The 21,443-nt window shown below is 38.6% G+C and overlaps 1 protein-coding gene and 1 pseudogene across 1 annotated transcript; one reads left to right on the top strand and one right to left on the bottom strand.

Moving 5' to 3' along the window:
- The window catches only part of LOC115688682 (disease resistance protein L6-like), a 57,560-nt pseudogene extending 43,164 nt beyond the window's left edge, over positions 1–14,396 (top strand).
- Positions 14,397–16,946: 2,550 nt separating this feature from the next.
- LOC130137979 (uncharacterized) lies at positions 16,947–19,412 on the bottom strand. Its single transcript, XM_056310744.1, has one exon. It carries the CDS (start codon positions 19,410–19,412, stop codon positions 16,947–16,949), a length of 2,466 nt encoding a protein of 821 aa, XP_056166719.1.
- Positions 19,413–21,443: the final 2,031 nt, after the last annotated feature.

Here is a 21,443-nt window from a genome sequence, read left to right as displayed (position 1 = left end):
GAGTAACGGACGAGCAGCTAGGGGAACTCTCAATGGTAGGAGCACCGGTGGCGTGCAGGTGGACCTTTGTATCCAATCAATTGTTCATCCCCTTAGGTTGCTTAGGTTGTAATTGATAGCAATTGGATGCAAGGCGACCACGTTGGCAACAATATGTACAATAGTGTCTACGTGATGAGGAAGAAGCGGAAGTAGTAAACACCGCATCTGTAGGAAAGGACAAAATAGTGCGACACCTTCAAAATATCAAGTCGAGTCTCCTCAATCGACAAACTCTAAAAGAAGTTCCTCAAGACAAGGTAAAGAATCTCAATGTAGAAGTAAAGCTCGCACAAATTCAAACTCATCATGAAGTGCCACAAGAAATTGCATAACACGCATACAATCGCAATATTTAGTAGAATTGCAAGTATCAAACTTCGCTTCCTATTGTGCCTCAAAAAAGGCTAGCCGATCCTAAAAGCATGCATGGATGATAAAAAATCATTAGCAGACTGGCCCGTCTCTTCATGCATGCAATGCAAATTCCCAAACTATTGGATGGGCAATGTTTGAGGTGGAATATTGATGGCATCAAGATCCCAAGCTTCCTTTGTTGTATTGAGGTAACCAAACAGATTTTTGACATATGACATCGAAGTATTTCAAAACCATGTTAGGATATGTTGATTCTTGTTATCCCACTTCTTCAAATGTTCAGCAAATTTGTCTGCAGCTTCATTAGTAATCTTAGTAGGTGCACGAATATCACCAGTGACATAACACCAAAACCTACATCCTCTAAAAAGCTTGGTATTTCTTCAGCCCATAACATGTGGTTTGATCAATTCAAAATGGTTTGTATGGGTAGTAATACTTCCAATTTATCCATTACATGCACTTTAACAATGGAAAAACAATAAAATGAATAAAGAATGCGAAGCAAATAGCACATTGGGGGACGGATATGGTGAAAATAAGGTCAAAAATAAAAAAAACAATTAAGTTTTTGGATTGGATATTCTAACACACAATATGAATGGCTATACTGACTTTATTGTTTTCATTGATTCGGGCTGGCTTTCTTAATTCTTGAGTCTTGACATGCCCAAATATTAAATACTTATTCTTGCTTGTTGTGGTTGGCTTTAAGATGGCTGCGAAAGTCAACTCCTTTAAAAATTAAACGCCAACATCCTTGAAAAGATAATTAATCATCATCTTGTTGGAATTGAAAATTCTTTTGATTTGTCGAACAAGTCCATGGCCCGACAAAGCAATTACGGGACCCTTTTTTTTTTTTTTTATAGTGAGAAGTCCTTCAAATGCAAGAATGGGAATCTACCTCATTGTGATCCAACTGGCGACAGCAACTTGATTGCAACATAAGACTTTGAGTATGAAAAAATAATCAACACAGTAGGTGCAAAATGGTGAGGGAGCTTTGATAAACCAAGGCTAGAATGTTTCAAAACAAAGAATAAATCCGATCCCATTACAGTTCGGTTCCTCTGACTTTGATCCATAAGTTTGAACTGACAAAATTAGGGCATTCATGGCACATGTAAGGAATGATACAGCATTGCTTCCAAGAAACAAGGGAGCAAGTAAAGGAAAAAAAAGGAATGTATGAAATTAAGAAGCCCAGTAAGTCGGGGCATAAGTTAATAATCAAATAGTAAATGAACTTATATCCGAGTCAACTCGCTTAGTTCTATCAAGATCTGAGCGGTCCAAAATTGTTAATCCATTTTTTCTAAACCTTGGATCCACCGAAGCGGCTGCGACCAATGTGGATTCAGCCAATGTTACTTAGGGTTATTGATTTTATGCACCATAACATATGTTGAATAAAGCCCAAGAAAAGTACAACAGAAAAGAAAAGGAACTATGCAAATTCAACTCATTTGCCGCCGGGAAAGAAGATCCGCACACGTGCCGCCGGGCGACCGCCACATCACGGTCAAGCAAAAAACTAGTGCCAACCTAGTGGAGGAATTAAATTATATGCTTTGATTTGGTTTTTATTTCTTCTTCCTCTGTGCACATAAATCTAACTGAAAAAATATGGCAAGAGTAAAGAATTACTGGCATATTCTTGACTTGGCATGAGATCTGTTTGACTTTTTTTCCCTCCATATTAGTTTCTGGTGAATTGAGAAGGTAATGTATAAGATTAATAGGTACACGACATTCAATATAAAGGAATAAAAAAAAGCGGTAAATTTTTTTTTGTTTTGCTTTTACTAAAGACGAAGTTTGGAAATTAGTTTTACGGTGCTTGATAGCTGGTGAAATGGACCAGTAAATGCAAAAGATTGTGAGCGACCTAAGTTACAAACTTTCACTCGGCATCTCCTCGTTGTTCATTCCGCAATGCAACATAGTAATGATGAATATAAAAAAAATTTAGTAAATCAGATTTTGAAAAATCTAATCTAATGGTGTCTTTTGTTTTGAACATCAGTCTAAAACATAATTGAAAATTTTGTTTGAAAAAGCTTCTTATAGATCAGAGATGATAGACAAGATTTGAGAGAGAGAGAGAGAGAGAGAGAGAGAGAGAGAGAGAGAGAGAGAGAGAGAGATATATATATATATATATATATATATATATATATATTACTCTCACAACAGGTCTGGTATGTGATTGTTTCTCTTGAGAAAATAATTTCCTCTTTGCCTGCAGGAGAAGTCATTTTCCACGATTTGAGCTATGCTTCTTTGTCAACATAAAACTTTTTTATATTGACTTCTTAGTTTTCCATTATCTAAACACTAAAAATTCAAAAAACATTTTTTCCAGCAACATCGTAGGAGTGGGGAATTCGTAAAGAATTACCTTTTGTTTTTTTTGAAAAGGGCATTTAGCGGCTGGATCAACCTTTGATCACGGATGAATGAGATTCTTATTTGTTATATACCCTCGTCGTGGGCTCAAAACTAATTTCGTTGAGGTCCACTCATATATTTGGACAAAAGCACTTTTTTAAACGGGCATTTAGCGGCTGGATCTACTTTTACTAATACAGTAATCATAAACTAAAACATACTCTAATCTATACTTTGCACCAAATGCTGGCCTTTTGGAATGGAGATAAAGTCGAACACATGTGGGCCAACCATAGCGCATATGTTACCTGGGAACATCTGCTCCGAGCAAATCGGGGTACTAGTAAAGCAATCATCGGTGACACTCATCTTACAGAACCCCTAGGGTTGACCCTATTGGGAAAACATCCCTCTGGAATTTTGATGATTCCAAAACTATCTTTGGTACTAATGTTTCCTATGACATATTGAGATAGTAAAAGTCTGAGATTTATCAGTTATCCTCTTAGATCATCAAGGACGAGAAACTAGGCTATGACATTTTGGTGAACAAGTACCAATGTGAGTGGTATTTCATGGTAGCTTGGAAGAACCAGTCAACCTAGTGTTCTTGGAAGTTTTTGGTACTCATGGAGATAGGAAGATCATCGATCCTGTCGTCATGTGTCTATTGGTGGTGTTGTCAATGAAGATCGTTAGCAAGATCACTCATAATCAGCACCGATGATAGTGTGCATTGGATTATGGTAGTGATGCAGTATTTGGCTATATATTTGGGGCCAGCCAATGGGGCTACTTCGTACAGCTTTTTCTTCTTTTTGTTAGGCCATTTTCCTGTTTCTCTCGCTTTCGAAGGGAAAATTGGATTTTCCCTGAAAATTTGGTGATAGCTGGAAAACGTGGTGGGTTTGTTGGGTTATTTCGGGGTGGTTGGTGATTATATTTTTCATTTATTTCTTTTGTTTGGGTTTAAATTTGGGATGAGTGTTGTTGTGATTGGATGAACTCGGATATGGTTACACGGAAGACTTTGTTTTTTTTGTGTGCGTTGTAAGCTGAGAAAATCATTCCCTTTCAAACAAAAAATAAAGCATTGGAATGCCGAGTGAGTTTCTTAATACGTTGCAAAAAAAAAAAAGACCAAGATAAGGGGAAAATAAAAAGAAGTGTAGATTCCTTAATTATGGGTAAAAGTTATCCCCTAATTAAACCAATTCCTATGTATTGAGCAACTTCATATTTCATTGTGTGTCACAATGTCAATGGCCAATTTAAGAACCATCCCAAAATTAAGGACTATAATGGCACATGACCCTCTTTTTCTTATTTGACATTAATACACATGACCTTTTATATTCATTAAAATTTAAAAATAAAAAATGCATAAGTCTTTCACTTTAGAGGAACCAAAAGACATGGCACATCGAATTGGACAACAAAACAGCGCACGGGCCTGGCAGTGAATGTGCTGAACATGCTGTATAATTCATCCTGCCGCCCTGTCTCCTCATGCTCACATGCCTCATCCCTCTCTCTCTCACAGAAAGTATACAGTTTACAAAGCCAATTGCACAAGAAAAAAATTGAGAGACTCCTTTTTATTCTAAAGGAAAAAAAAGAACTTATTGGCATGTGCAATCTTGGAGACCTTCACCGGTGTCCACTTGTTAATGTAGAACGTTAAGTGGGAAGTATACAATTAAATATGATTTTAAAGTGAGCCGGCCAAGTATTTTAGGTGTTGGCACTCACTTGCCTCGTTCAGATTCAAAACCTCACCTCATTTCTTAGCTTGGCCAGCCACACCCACTTTTTTTTCTCTTAAGGTCAGAGAGATTTCTGGAAGTAGTAAGCTTCCTAGCTATGGCAATCTCAGAGGCTGGGTCATGTAGTGATGCTGCACCAGCATCACGAGGCGAGTACGATGTGTTCTTGAATTTCAGAGGAGAGGACACTCGTCATGGATTCACAGACTTCCTCTACCACAGCTTGAAAGATGCGGGAGTCCACGTGTTCAGGGACGAAGAAAAACTCCCCGTCGGTGAAGTGATTAGTGAGAAACTTCAACAAGCCATCAAGAACACCATAATCTACATACCCATATTCTCTCGGACTTATGCCTCCAGTAAATGGTGTTTCCGTGAGCTAGCGCTCATGGTAGACAACGTGTCTGAATCAGAGGGTCAAAAAAGTATCCTTCCCATTTTTTTCCATGTGGAACCTAACGATGTTAAACTTAAGAAACCACTATATGAAGCTGATTTCAAGAAACACCAGGAGGCCTTTCCTGACGAAGTCAAAGAGTGGAAAGGAGCTCTTAGAAAGGTAGATGAACACAAGGGATGGCTCGTGGAAAAGAACACAAGGTATAACTCTCTTAAGATCCCTACCTCTGTCTTCTTTTTTTCTGTTTTAGGGGATACGACGTTTCCCGTCAAATGATTTCTTTTGTTCTTTCTCTTAAATGGAAAATACTGAAAACAACCTCCGCTCTCATTCAACTTGACATCCTCTGCTTTTAACATCTTCCCCGAAATTTTCCCCTACAATGTCATCAACTTCAATGACATGGACTTACACATTCCTGTTAACCATTTTTCCTCTTCCTATCCCTTAAGGCTACGAAATAGTAAGGCTGCGGAATATTCGAGAGCACCCATTTGCATTTGCTATTTGGGATGATTACCAAAATCAACTTCAGATTTTGCACTCATATTGATCTGCATTTTCACTAGCTTCAAACCAAAAAATATATTTTTCCCTCGTGATAAGAATATCATTTTTCATTTTTCATTAACGGGGAAAAGACGAACGAAACTAGAGATCGCCTATGGTGCCAACTTTAATTTTACCCATGTCTGAGTGCTCCTCAAGAAACACCAATCACCCCACGGAACTAAAATTCGGTGAAGAAAGTTCATGTATAAATATTCAATAGAAGCAAGAGCATCCCGAGAACATGTAAAGAATGATGGGGTCATCATCTAGAGGCCTCGAGCTCTGCAAAGCTCGCGGGAGGTCCCAATCAAGATCGAGCAACCTCGATCTGGATTGGGCTGGAGGCAACGACCGTGGCCGACCTCTGATATAAGGTTGGCGACGACACGAAGGCCTTCGAGTGGTGTGGCTCCGCGCGCGCAAAGAGAGAGAGAGGGAGAGAGAAGGGACACATAGTGTAGGGGGTGTCGAAACTTTGCGCTAGTACAAGCAGCGAACCAGTAGCGGCCGAGGATGATGGGCGGCTAAAGGTCGACAGTCACAGATTGAGGAGAGTGGTGTGGGCAATTTTGATAAGAAATTGGCAATTGAATTAATAAGTTAGGTTTGTCCAAAAAAAAAATTAATAAGTTAGGGCAACATATGCAATTTAAAAAAAAAGTGAAAATGGGGGAATAATTTTGTATATTATGAAATATGAAGATGCAAGTTGATATGTGGGGAAATTGGTTTTAGCAATTTCTCCCTCATTATTTTCTTATTTACCTTTCTTCAGGGTTGTCTGAGGCAAACTAAAAAGCCTAGAAATAGTAATCACCTATCTAATCTAATCCAAAGTAATAAAGGTGGAAATGAATGTTGAGCAACGTGGCTCGAACATGAGCTATGGATGAGTTGGGGTGCAACATGGCAGTGACGTGGTCCCGCATGGCATTTGTTTCTTGTTGAGGGGGTCATCGCATGGCATTTATGTTAACAACTTAATATGCTTATCATCATTTATCAATAACAACGCATTATTTGGCTAGCAATTGATAAATTTAAATGTAACGTATGGTGAATTAACACCTAGTATGCATTATTATAGTGTGTGGGCGCCCATTAAATTATTCAATGTAAATGAGCTGTTTTTGCATGATTCATTAGAGTTGGCAATCTCTTAAGTTTTGGGTTATGCAGTGAATGTGACCAACACGCCACTTGAAAATCTTCGATTTCTAACCAAAAGTTGGAGTTATTGCAAAGCAAACTGACAAGGCCTCTCCATTTTGTTTCTATTTTGACAAGAAATTCCACCATAGATAGGTAAATTCCAAAATTATGACTTATCCTATTGACTCTGAAGATCAGCTAAGATGTCGCTAAAGCCCAGGTAGGTCCACTTGATGGTGTGGATAATCAAATCTATGTTGTGCGCCTAGTCTACGGACATATTTTCATTCCTTAAACACCAAATTAACCCTGTGGGAATTGGGTCTCTCGATTTTCAATTATGAACAAATCTTAATGTGGCACAATTTTTTAAATGCGATTATATGCGACATAATCAGATTGATGGAAGACTTACATGCATAAGTTAAGGAATACAAATGTTTTGGAATTTTTTTTTTTGGATTATATTTTTCTTCACCGAACTGCAGCCTTTAATGGATGACGTTGCATTTGTCTACATTATCTCATTTCATATTCTCCTATTACGAGTGCTGAAATTTTTCCTAGGCCTTGCCATAAATACCGAAATTTTCCTTATGCATGATATATTAGCCACCTGGATACTTCGGCAATCGTGTAAGCCGATATTATGGTCTTCAGAAATTTCTATATAGTCATAAATGTACAAAATATCAAGTGAATTCACTAAATTAGCCTAAATTGATTATTCGGTGTACTTAGACATCCTTCGTGGCAATCCCACATGTAATGCATGGGTATGAAATTAATCTAGACAATTAATGAAAGAGTTTTGTACATGACAGCCAAGCAAAGATTGTCGAATCAGTTGTTGAAAAGGTATTGGAGAGGCTGGAGACAAGACAAAAATTAGTGCCTAAAGATTTAGTTGGACTTGATGATGGGGTAAAACACTTGACAGAGTTATTAGTTGTCAACCATCGTGATGTGCGACTCATTGCAATTTATGGAATGGGTGGCATCGGTAAAACAACTGTAGCCAAGGTCATCTTCAATCATTTATCTTTCCACTTTGGAAAGTGTTGTAGCTTCCTTGAGGACATTCGAGAAAGCTTATCGACCGAGGAGGGCACAATCGTTTTGCAGAAGAAATTATTGTCTGATGTTGTTGGTTCCGCATCTGTAGAACAATTCAAGGATAGTGAACATGGAATGCAGAGGATTGGAGACACACTCGGCACTAAGAAAGTCCTTTTGGTTTTGGATGATGTTGACAATAAGGACCACATTAAGAAACTAATAGGAAATTGTTCATTATATTCAGGATCAAGGATAATTATTACAACGAGAAACATAGCTATTTTGCAAGTTGAGGGATTTAAAGGTAAAATTTTACCGTATGAGATGCTAAAGATGGATGATGGTCTAGCACTTCAGCTTTTTTGTCGTCATGCCTTTGGTAGAGACCTTCCTCCAGATGATTATCAAAAACTTTCAAGTGAAATTGTCTCAAGTACTGGAGGGCTTCCTCTGGCTATTGAAGTGACAGGTTCGTTACTTAAAAGGAGAGATGAAGCATTTTGGAGAGAGACGTTGGTCAGTTTAAGAAATGTACCTGAGGAAGGGATTCTAAAGAAGTTGAGGATTAGCTATGATGGCCTAGACAAAAATCAAAAACAAATTTTTCTTGATATAGCATGCTTCTTTTTCAATAAGAAGAAGACCGATGCATTTTACATGTGGGCCAGTTGTCAATTTAATCCCATAAGAGGAATTGAAGTACTTACCAAGAGGTGCTTGGTAAAGATATTGGACAATGATAAGTTCTGGATGCACGATCAACTTGTAGCACTGGGAAGGCAAATTGTTCGTGAAGACAGTTCATATGACCTTGGAAAGCAGAGTAGGTTGTGGATTGAAGAAGAGTCCCTCCAAATCATAAGAACCAAAGAGGTTAGTAAGAAAGGTCTCATTTTCAATTAGATCTCGTAAATCCTGGGATTGAGGATTCCCCTTTTGTTTAGCATACTTATTATTTTTCTTGCTGCCCATTCGAGTTGTAAAACATAGGTGGCTGGAAGTTAACAAACTTCTTCACATCATTGCAAAATTTCACTTGCAGAGGAAGGACAAGGTTCAAGCGCTTCAAGTATCTGGAGTGGGTGAGGGTGACTGCATTAAATTTACAAATAAAGAGTTTGAAAGGTTACCAAACCTAAGATTCCTCGACTTATTTCACGGAACTTATGATGGTGACTTTGAAAGTTATCGATCAAATTTGAGATGGTTGTGTTGGGAATCTCCTCTTGAGGATGATTTTAGTGCAAACAATTTGTATTTGGATCGGCTTGTTGTTTGTAAACTTAAGGCTATTGACTTCAATGTTGATTCAAAAGCATGGGACTTGATAAAGGTAAATTACATGTTTTAAATTCTTGTCTGCTAGTCTCCTTGTGTATACTGCAATGTTTCTTACACTTGACATGTCATCCATTTTTACAGAGAGCACAGAATTTGAAAGTTCTATCTATTGTTTCGTGTTCTAGCATAGCAACAATCCCTGACATCTCCAGATGCTCAACTTTAGAGAGATTGACTCTTAAAAGATGCTCCAGCCTAAAGAGAATTGAAAGCTTCATTGGAAATCTACAATCGTTGATTGAGTTAAAGATTGAAAGGTGCATGGATCTTACAGATTTGCCTAAAGAAATCGGGGCACTGGTGAAGCTTAAGCACTTCTCATTGTCGGGATGTGAAAGGTTGAAAGATCTTCCGGGCTCAATTGGAAATTTGACCTCATTGACAAAGTTAAACTTATCAGGTACGTGCATTGCCAAACTCCCAATCTCCATTGGAAAATTAAAATCCAAATCTTTGTAGTCTGAAACTTGAGAATATTTCTTCTTACAGACACGATGATAAGGGAACTTCCGAACAACATTGGAAAGTTAAAATCATTACGCATCTTGCATTTTCCATTCAACTCATCAGTTCTTTGGAAGAATCATGATTGGCAGTTACCTAGGGACATCAGCACTTTGGTAAATCTTGAAGAGTTGGATCTCTCAAGGCAAAATGAATTGAAAGGTGAAATTCCTATCGAAATTGGAAAATTGTCATCTTTAAGAATCCTAAATTTAAAATCCACCAGTATTTTTGGAATTCCAAGGACAATCAACATGCTTCATCACCTCCAAACACTCAATTTATCGTGTTGTCATGAGATTCAAGAATTGCCGGAGCTTCCCACAAGTTTGATCTGTCTACATCTTGAATCCGAATCATTGCTCTCAATCCCGAATCTATGGAACCTTACTAATTTGGTTGAATTGCTACTAAGTAATGACAGATATATTGGAGGGAAATCAAAACCACTCACAGGATGCAACTTAAGGGGTATTGGGAGGTTATGTAGACTGAGAAAGTTAGAGTTAAATCTGCTTGACGTCCCTGCACCTCCAGAGTTGGCTTCTCTTTCTCATCTGGAAAAGCTTGTTTTGAGACACCTAGACCTAGATTGTGAAGCGGAAGACATTCCAATTGAGGGACTTCCACAACTGGAGGAATTGACTGTTGACAATTGTCTACGGCTTCAGAGATTATCCATTCCTTTGGAACTAAGGAAGCTACGGCAAGTGCATGTGTCATTTTGTCCAAAGCTAGTTGAGATACAAGTTGTGGGTCTTTCGAAATCATTGGAATACTTGCGCGTTTATGAGTGCGAATCTTTCACAAGAATAAGTGGGTTATCATACTTGAAGAACCTAGAGACTTTAGAAATCGAAATGTGCAATGTACTTACTAATGTTGAGGGCCTTAATGAGCTAGAGTCTCTGAAATCCTTGACGGTCAAAAGGTGTATGTCATTAAGAAGCTTGATTGATGCATCTTGCTCAACAATATCAGATGATTGCATTGTCAATATATGGATGTGTGGAGACTCTATCAAAGATTTTAAATCTCTATTTGGAATGCCTTCGAAGCGTTACAGAGAGGAGATTCTTCTGAATTCATCAAACAAGGTGAGACATCTTCTTCATCAATGTGTGGGACATTTGTTTATCCTCCTTTCTTTAGCGACACAATATCCGCCCTTTTAAAGTTGCCATTTTTTTGTTGTACCGTAATTTCTTAGGTAGCTGATTTATTTCCTTCGTTTTCTAGTGTTGGATATTTGCGGTTCCTAAACAATCTTTCCTCCCACTTTTGAGGTTCCCATTTTGAAGCATATTACTCATACAGACTTTCATAGACTGATTTAAATCAATGTGTCCCACGGTTATGGATTTTCGTACGAAAAGTAGAAAATAAAACTCCTTTTTAGTTCCAAAATGCAAACCAATTGAATTTATATTAGTATTATAATTTAAATAAATAGCTAACATTAAAAGATAGAATCACATGAAGTACATAAATTTATCCAAACAGAGAAGATTATTGTAATTAAAGGGAATATAAGATGAAGGATTAAGTTCACTAAAATATTGATATTAAAGTTAGAAACAGAAACAGAACTTGATACGGAATTAGAATAGCAAGAATCTTGCTTTTTTTTTTTTTTGCTTTACTTGGCATGGATGAAATAATTAGTGCAAATGATGATAAATTTTTAAAGATATAAATTAGAAAATTAATCTAATAATTAAACCAGCATGGTTATGTGGAACAAAGCATAAGGAGCTATATATATGTGTGTGTGTAGTACCTTATGCTCTGATTCGAAGCTGCTCTCTATTCCCAAACTCAGGATGGGGCTAAGTTCGACATTTTAGGTTTTGAAAGAGAAACTGATGGCACCTCGTCCATTGATTATTTCCAGTCAAAGCCGGGCAATACTGAATGTTTTGAGGCCACACCAAATAGGAGGCAAATGAGAGACGGAACAATTGGGTGCTATGACAGTGTCAAAGGAGGGGAAACAGCGGGTATGGAAAATAGAAAGAAGGACAAGGATGAGATTGGGGAACCTGCCAACCCAAGTGATGTGGTCGAGTCGAGTTGCCAAACATGCGAAGGATTTGAACACTACGAGAGATTCTTCAACGTTACAACTGGAGTTGAAGATCAAAGAGACCTTTCTACTGTAAGTATTGAAGATTTGCACTATCCTTTAAGAATTACATTAGTAATTGTTAAAAATTCTAAGAAACTAAATTTTTGTTTACCCACCCAACTCAACCGGAAATATAACATAGTTTATTTATAAATATTATGTTGAGATCAGCATAGATAACATGTACTGAGAACAAAATTATTACAGATATTTATGAAATGAGAGAAGTTAATCAATTGCATCTTATAGAGAAATATTTAATACTATTAGAGGTGGTGACATGATTACCTACTTCAATAAAAAGTTTACTAGGAGAATAATTGTCAATCATAAAATTAGATAAAGAATACGGCCATATAAAATACATTTATGACTATATATCTTCAACCAGATGCTTGTGACTTTCTTACATGTAATGATCAAATTTAATATCGAAAGTTAAGTTGATAGTAAAGTTTCAAATTGACACTTATTATGGAAATTCCATAACATGATTTACTATTATCTTTAGGGTCAAAATATCTTTGCAATCACACACAAATGTTCAGAACTATATAACAATATATTACGCATTTTTCACATCCAAGTATCCTCAAGATGCGGATAGAAGAGGCATTGCAATTGATAAGAAGGAACAAGTAAGAATGCATTAGCGTAACCCTTTCATGTTGGTTGGGTATAATGAAAAGAAAAAAGCTAGAAACGAACCATCAGCAACCTTTTAGTCATCAAGAATAATAAAATAAATTGCAAAAGACATCTCATTTGTCGGGCATTTTATGAAATTTTACTACTTGTACCACCTTGACTACAGTTTTTCATTGTTTAGCATGATAAACGATAGACATTGCAAAATACAAAGTTATCTTAGGAGCGCACTTGTTAAGATGTGGGTAAAGCCTTACTTGAAGTACATAGACATAATAGTTTATGTGTATGAATAGAAATTAGTCAAGCTAAATGGTAGCACTATAATATTCGAAAATGAATTTAAAAAGTTTTCTATTGACCCCATTTTTGAGTAATTATAGCAATATAAAGAAAGTGTTCCACAAGCAACCTAATTAATTTTTTATCTGATGGTTAGTGAGAAAGTGAGTAGTTATAATTTTCAAATCAAGAGCTGAAAAACTGATACCGGCAAGTTTTATCTACATGGGCGTTCTAATATTACTTTTCTCCCCTTAAAATAATGAATCCATGATGAGTTAGTACTCCTAGGTAGATAATTATCTAACTTATTTATTGATATTCCATCGGACATTTTAGTATTTAATCCCAAATCTATCTGTAACTAGTGAATGATGCCTGTGGTAAATATGCAAAAAGTATTAATATACATATCCATTTTATATGTTGTTTGGCTCTCACGTTAAACTTTTTGCATTACAGATGGAACATCCTATCACGATCGATTTCATCCTGAAAATAAAGCAATTAGGTGGTGTGTTTTCTATAACATGGAGGAAAAAGAAAGATGTCGTCCCTGATTCAGTGACCTATGAAGGATTGATTGCTGACGTTAAAGGTTTCGGCTTTCTTTTGAAGAGAATGTGGTACGAGACTCCTCATGAAGACCGCAAGTTGCTTGTAGAGATCAAGACTGACGAGCAAGTGAAGGGAATGGTGCAACTAGCATCTCAAAGAGGATTGATTCGTTTGATCGTCGAGGGTGCGTTTGACATCTCTTTGGAAGGAGCAATAATTTGGGCCGGCCAATGGGGCTGCACCGTACATGTTTTTATATTCTTTTTCTGTGTTGCCTCTTTCCTGTTTCTCTCGCTTTTGCGGGGAAAATTGGATTTTCCCAGGAAAATCGGGCAATTAGCTAGAATGCGCAGGTTCAATCTTTGTGAGGACTTTGGGGTGATTTTTGCTTTTCATTATTTATCTTTGGGTTTAAATTATTTGGGATGAGTTTTGTTGTGATTGGATGAACCTGGACATGGTCACACGGACCATTTTTGTTTTTGTTTTTGTAAGTTGGAAAAATCATTCACGTTAAAAAAACTTTGGAATGCCAGGTGAGTCTCATTTGCGCCTAATTAACTACATTGCGAAAAAGGAAAAGGCTTTATGGTAGCATCTACTAGAAACTAGAGTTTGTTTGCTGGATAAAAAGGGGTGTCTTTTCCTTCATTATCGGTAGAATTATCACCTAATTAAACCAACTTCTATATATTTAGCAACTTCATATTTCATTCGGTGACTTATGAAGGATTGATTGCAAAAGTGAAATGTTTCGGCTTTCTTTTGAAAAAGATGTGGTACGAGGATCCTGGTGAATATCCATAATATAGCATAGATATGCATGTTCTTCAACGTTCGGCTAACGTTCATTCTTTTTATGGGTCCACGCCACAGGCAATGCAAGGTTATGGGACGCCAATCAGCTGTCTACTTCCCTCCTAAGTAAGAGGTTAAACTGCTTCGTCTGGGGTCTCGTGCGGATCTCGACATCCCTCATATGTAAAGCACCTAGAGGGTACTTGGGGAAGATAAAGATTCAAGGGGAATTGAGGGATTGGGCATGCGGGTACCGGCACGTTAAAATAAAGAATGCAGTCCGTCAATTCGTCAGGCGTCTACTTTCCATGGGCCAAATCTTCAAGAAAGGGGACGCTGACACATGTCTTCAAGTTCTGTATGACTTAAAACGCAGGGGACCATCACCTGCTCTTGAATTTTCATTTCCTTATCACCTCCAATCAACTTTAATTTCTTATTTCGGCATGTGAATGTTAAAAGCATAATCTCTTCAATTGATGACCCAACATGCATTAAAAATCAAGTCTTGTTGACTAGAACACCTAATCCAATATGAAAACTAACAAAAAAATGATATCAATAAATATCAATATCAAATTAATTAGTACACCTGAAAGTCATTATGTGCATCAAAATCTTAGTAAAAGGACAAGCACTTTACAAATAAATCTCGCCAAACGCTACTTTTTCAGTGTATTTAGTGTAACAATCCTAGGTATCTTGCTCACTCTGAACGTGGTGCCATCTGTGATTACATTCTCCATGACCTAGATTTTTTGAAAGGGTTAAGATCAGCTTAGTCGAATCACATTTCATAATTTATCAATGAAAAGTGAGATGAATCAAGAACTTATACTCGTATATACTCATTCAGATGAACAGAAATTTCGAAGGAAACACAAATTTGAAAACTCATCAAAAATAGGAGTATTGGCAGATTGGAGGAGAAGACGACGTGCCAATCCCTTCCACACTTCTATTTATCGACTTGTTTCCATGCTATTAAGATATTGGGCCACTAGAGAAAGAGGTTAAAACATTAGGCCTAAAATATTCAATAAAGCCCACGTATTTGTCCCGAGCGTAGCACATATCCACATTATAACACTCACCAATTTCTTCACTACTCCAAGATAACTTTTAGCTGTGGCGATAATTTTTTTGAGACTCCAGCTCTCTTGTGAGCTCGAGTTTTCCATCCAGAATCTCGTCAATGAATTTCTCATGTCTAGACATTGCTGCTATATGTAATGGAGTCTCATTGTAAGACCATGCCACGTCATACATCTACCAAGAATCAATGGATTGTCTTTGAGCAAATCGAGCAAAGAAGTCGCATCTCCTTGAGCTTCTGCTTTGTGAAGCCTCCTCTCCATTTTCACTCCGAAACGAAACCGGGCTTGATAATTGCGTTTTGCTTGTCGCATTAGGCTTTAAGATGGCCACAAAGGCCAACTCCTTTTGAATTGAACTCCAATATCCTTAGTAGGAACCGTCGTCTTGCTGACATTAGAAATTCTTTAAATTTGTTGACCAAGTCATTAGCCCAAAAAAACAGTATGACACGATTGGTTCATATATCGGAGAAAATAAATGTAGTTTTGAGTGGTGCCCATCATGCGTAGATAAAATTTATGCATTTTAGTCCACGGGCATGCAGTTACTAGTAAAAATAAATATATTTAAAAGCTATGTATGTGCTGATTTTTTCTAGTATCCTCCTGATGATAAATTATTATATATGAGTATAGTATATATACTAAACTGAATATTATTGGTACTGAAAAAAATGATGGTTCCATGTGGATCTCACTCCCCCTGCAGATTTGACCGCCCAATTGAACTTAGTGAACGTATTAGCTACCCGAAATACTTGCTCGTTGCTGGTCGATGCCGCTTTCACTTATCGTCCTTGTAATTATTCATCCATCGCTTGATGTTTGTGCTCGGCTGTGGAATTTGTGATTCATCGCACCAACTTTTCCAAGCCTAATGAATATATGTGGCCCACTTCTCCATTATTTGTGTACCTCCACATTTCTGTGGGGCTATCGACAATGGCGGATCAGGATACTCACAAAATCGGGACGCTAGCGGCACATCACTCGTCGAGGAGAGAGCTGACCCCAAAAACGCGTGAAGGGATGAGGTGGACCCCTCAGAAGTAAATGAATGGAGAAGGTGGGGGGGTTCGCAAGTCGTGCATGTCACTTGCGTTGCATTGCTTGACTTTGACATGTTCAGACTGTGACCCACGGCCATTTAAATGTGATAAAGACTCGGAACAAACTCCCAAATATCATCAACCCAGGTTGCCATGAACGGGCAAAGCTTCTTGCAAAGTATCAACTTCCCCGGTAAAAAACCAAAAAAGGAAACAAATTCAGAGAACCAAGATAGAGGATTGGTCTTGCAAAGAAAACAACTTCTGTGAGACTTAGAGAGCAACACACCGAATTGGCCTATTATTATTATTATTATTATTATTATTAGCGCTGCTGCTACTAGGTTTGTTGTTCCAAAAATGTCTTATAAACTAAAATTTTATGTTGCATTTAAGAATTTTTTTGTCAAAATAGTTCCAGGAGTAAGGCAAGAGCTCGTGGAGGCGTACTTTATCTCCATGAACACCGTCGATGGTGCATTTATTTGGGAGGAGCAATAGTCAATGAGGCTGCTCCATATAGTTCTCCTTCTCTTTTTCTTTTCCTGTTTCTCTCGCATTCCCAATATGGTCAACCAAAGAATCCCCTCCGTCTTCGCCAACAAGTTGCAGTAATTGAAATTTCAGCCACGACCACGACATTTCTAAACTTATCACATAATTCATTGCCTGCTTGATTGAGTGTGACCCATGTCGATACCGGTGCAATTACACCTGTCCAAAGTATCCAATTGGGTTTTTTTTTTTTTTGGACCTCCTTTTTTTTGCTAGAAATTAAAATTTATATTGCAAACAAAGCAATTACAAAAAGGAAGCATTACCTACATTAGAGCGAAATATAAAAGAAGACTCTACTAGTACAATATTTTTAACTCTAGCAGGGAGATCATGGTAAAGAAAAGAGGATTTGGTGCCTATATGATTGGAGGCCCAATTTGCAAGTGCATGAGCAGCTCCATTCTTGGATCTACGGGTCCAGTCCAAGCTCCAACATGGATTGTGCTGAAATTGAAAGCGAGAATCTGCAACGAAAGGTTGAATACTCCAAGGGCAAAGACCCTTTTGTTGGATGGCATCAATTAAGACCTTACAATCGCTTTCAAAGATCGCTTTTCGAATGCCCAGGGACTGAGCATAATTGCAGGCGAGAAGGAGAGCTGCTGCTTCCACTTCCAAAGGCGAGTTCCAACGACCTCTCCTTGTCCAAGCTTGGACTACTAATCCGCTAGCCGATCGTGCAATGATACCTATGGCTCCTTTGTTATCTTTCCACGCACCATCTACATTAAATTTGAGCTCTTGATCTGACGGTGGGAGCCAAGTGTCTATTCCTACTCCAATCGAATCGGCTTCTGGACTTGGTGCGACTGTGTTTTCTTCCTTGAACTTGTTCGAGAATTCCATGAACTCCTGTAAAACCAACTTAATTGCCTGGGAAGGATTTGGAATAGCTTGATCATGTAAAATGGAATTCCTATAAAACCACATTCTAGTACATAGAATCGCTGCATAGAGAGTGAAGAGTTTGCAATCGAATCCCATTATCTCTGCAATTCGTCCTGGGTCAAGGAAGTGGTTTATCATTTCCTTTGGTGATGTGAAGTTCCAAACAGATGAGATGATACCCCATGGGCTCTGTCTCCATAAAATCTGGGCCAAAGGGCATGCTGTGAATAGATGGACAGGAGTTTCTTCTGAATTTCCACACAACGGGCATGAAGGGTCTGGAATGTGAAATAACCTACCCAGGTTAGCTCTACAGGGCAAGACATTGGCCGTTGTCCTCCAAAACATCATCTTGTGCCTCTCATGAACTCTAGCTTTCCAAATTTTGGTCCAGATTCCAGAGTTAGAGCCATTTGCTGTAGGCACTTTGATGAGCTTATAAGCGGATTTAACGGTAAAAATTCCATCAATAGCTGGCTGCCAAATCGGTTTATCCATCCAAATGGAGGATGGAACTTGAATCTGAAGAATGTCTTGGACCGAGGTTGGGCAAAACACCTGAGTTAGACTGTTTACATCCCAAGATTTTGTCCTTGGGATAAAGAAGCTCGCTACTTTCCTTTGCTTTAATATAGGATCAGGATCAATAAAAGAAGGGAGATGGTTTGGTACGTGTGGAATCCAAGGGTGATTACCAACCTCAATTGACTTACCATCTCCTACCTGATAAAGAGTGCCAAGTTTGAGTATTTCTCTAGTGTCCATGATTGCCTTCCATAACCGAGATGCCGATGCCTTAACCTCATGGTTCCAAAAATTGGATCTCCGTAAATATTTTCCCTCAAGGAGTCGAACCCATAACTTGCCTCTATCTTGTATCAGTCCCCAGCCGAGTTTGAGGATCAAAGCATTATTGAAATCCCTAGTATTTCTAAAACCCAGTCCACCACTTTTCTTATTTCTACACAAAGAGTCCCAACATTTAGGTGTGAAGAACTTATTTTTCTCCGCCGGGACACCCCACCAGAATTTCCTAGTGGCTGCATCGAGTTTGTCACATGTGACTCTTGGCAACCTCTTGGATTGCATAGCATAGATCGAACTATTCTGAACAACCGATCGAATGTACGTTGCTCTACCTGCCCAAGACAAGGACTTCCTTTTCCAATGACTAAGTTTGTTATCAACCTTCTGTTCAAGGAATTGGTATCTAGCTCTGCCATTTCCACGTTTGAAGAGAGGGTTGCCAAGGTACAATGCATCAGGATTTGTCTTCTTCATGTTGAGTTCGTCCATGCAAAATTTTTTCATTCCTGTGGAAGTGTTTTTTGAGAAGAAAACAGACGACTTTTGATGATTTAAGCTCTGACCTGACCAGGAGCAGTAAATTTGAATGCTTTCCTTCAGCGCTCTCACATGTCTCTTTGTGGCTTGAACAAATAACAACAAGTCATCGGCATACATAAGGTGTGTCAGAGGTGGACTGTCCCGCCCTGCTCTTATCCCTGTGATCATCTTTAAGTCCTCTGCCCGATTGAGTATTCGAGATAGAAGTTCAGAATAAATTACGAACAGGTATGGTGAGATAGGATCACCTTGTCGTAGACCCTTTTGAGGTGTAAGACCTCCAGCCGGCCTACCATTGATGAGCAAAGTATAATGAACTGTTGAAATACACCGATTTATGAGTCTACAAAAGTGATCAGAAAACCCCACGCTATGGAGTATTGTATCGAGAATAACCCAATCAACCCTATCGTAAGCTTTGGACATATCCACCTTTACTCCCACAAAAGCCCTGCCATTTCGTTTCTTTTTCATGGAGTCTATGATTTCCTATGCCATAACTGAGTTCTCTTGTATACTTCTACCCGGGACAAAAGCCGATTGTTGAGGTGAAATCAAACGGCTAAGAAACCCTTTTAGTCTATTGGCTAACAACTTAGAGATAAGTTTGTAGCTCACATTACACAAACTTATGGGACGAAACTAGGTAAAGGTATGTGCATTCTGCGATTTTGGGAGAAGTACTATGAAAGTATGATTAATGAGGTGGGGCAAATGACCTGTGCGAAAAAATTGCTGTACAAATTGGATAATCTGGGCCTTCACCACATCCCAACATTTCACATAGAAGATGGCATGAAATCCGTCTGGGCCCGGTGATTTAAGAGGGGCCATCGCTTTTAGGACTCTATAGATTTCATCTTCCGTTGGAATCTTCAAAAGTTCAAAGTTTTCCTCTTCAGAAATAGCCTTAGGGAATAACTCCCCTATGCAAGGGTGTGGATCGAGTGTTGGTCCCGAGAAAAGCTCTGTATACTTGGATAGAAAAAATCCTTTGATCTCATCCATATTCGTGATCCATCGGCCCCCATCATCTTGCATTGCCAATATATAATTTTTGCGCCTTCTAATAGTGGTAGAGAGATGGAAAAATTTGGTATTTCGATCACCCTCTTGTAGCCACAATTGTCTTGATTTTTGCTTCCACATCATCTCCAGTCTCTCCCATTGCTCATTAATATCTGCCTTGATTTCTTTTTCTTTCTTGCTATTCTCTTCTGAAGGATCCTCCATTTGAATGGAAACAAGTGATGAAGTCAACTTGTTAAGGCGTTGGCAAATGCCAAAGTGTTCCTTATTCCACTTTTTGAGGGCTATCTCAGTTGATTTTTGTTTCCTATGCCAAGAGGCCATTGAATTGTCCACCACACTATTCCAAGCCTCTTCCACAACATTAACACAGGTTGAATCTCGCAACCAAGCGGCTTCAAATTTAAAAGGGCGTCTCGAATTATCCTCAAGGGAAGTCGAATTCAGCCAAATAGGAGAATGATCTGAATTTACAGCTGGTAAGTGGACAACCCCTGCCCGAGGGAATTTCTCACACCATGAAGTTGAACAGATTGCTCGATCCAGTCTTTTTCGAACGCTTGCAAAGCCCCCTCTACCATTTGCCCATGTATAAGGTTGGCCTTTAAACCCAAGATCAACACAGCCCGCTAAATCCATAAAGTCCACTAGGAAGCGACGAGATGGGCCCGGGCCCCTTCTGTTGGACGCCTCTTAATCATAGATAATCTCATTGAAGTCTCCAATTCCAACCCAATCCTCTCCCAAGTTTCGAACCCGACTAGTGAATTCTTCCCAAAATGCTTGCTTAAGTCCAAAATAAGGGGGGGCATTCACCAACGAAAGCCACAAGAAATGCTCAGGATTTTCTCTGATAGAAACTTCCGTATGAATTTGGTTTTTGTCTGCGGAGGAAATGGATAAGACCACAGGATCTTTCCAAATGACAGCTAAACCTCCCGCTGTATTATCCGCAAGAATTGAAAAGGAGTGGGTAAATCCAATCCGTCGTGTAATAGTTTCTATCCGACTAGTATCACATTTTGTCTCCGATAGAAACACAATATCTGGGTTACAAATTCGGCACGTAGCCTTCAACTCTCTCAGAGTGGGTATTCCTACAATGCCTCGACAATTCCAGGCTATAATATTCATGGCAACGAAGGGGCAGTAAATGGCCCGCCTTCTTTACCCACTAGCGACAGAATAAGAGTTACTCCTCAATCACCAGCAACCTCCAAAGAAAACACCAAACTTCTCTAACAACTTCCTAGTAGGCATCGGAGCAAACACTTGGTGTGCTAAAATGATTTAAGCGCATTTTCATTGACCCCCTCCAGCCATACCGAGGTACTGGAATCTGTTCGAGCTGGAAGATATCACCACCAGTCGTCAACAAAAAAACCAGACCCTGCCTTCAGTTATTGTTCAATGGACAAAGTAGTGAATGCATAACCAGCAGAGAATAACAGTGTGGGAATTTATCTGCCCACTTAA

The sequence above is a fragment of the Syzygium oleosum genome, unplaced genomic scaffold (assembly GCF_021117445.2).
Source record: "Syzygium oleosum isolate NSW1041296 unplaced genomic scaffold, Sole_v2.1 Sole_v2.04, whole genome shotgun sequence".
In the NCBI taxonomy this organism is placed as follows: Eukaryota; Viridiplantae; Streptophyta; class Magnoliopsida; order Myrtales; family Myrtaceae; genus Syzygium; species Syzygium oleosum.
The sequence above is the reverse complement of the archived record's forward strand: the minus strand, read 5'-3'. Positions and strand labels throughout refer to the sequence as shown.

Excerpts from the sequence above, each read along its gene's own strand:
- LOC130137979 (XM_056310744.1), bottom strand. The coding sequence starts at position 19,412 with ATGAAAAAGAAACGAAATGGCAGGGCTTTTGTGGGAGTAAAGGTGGAT.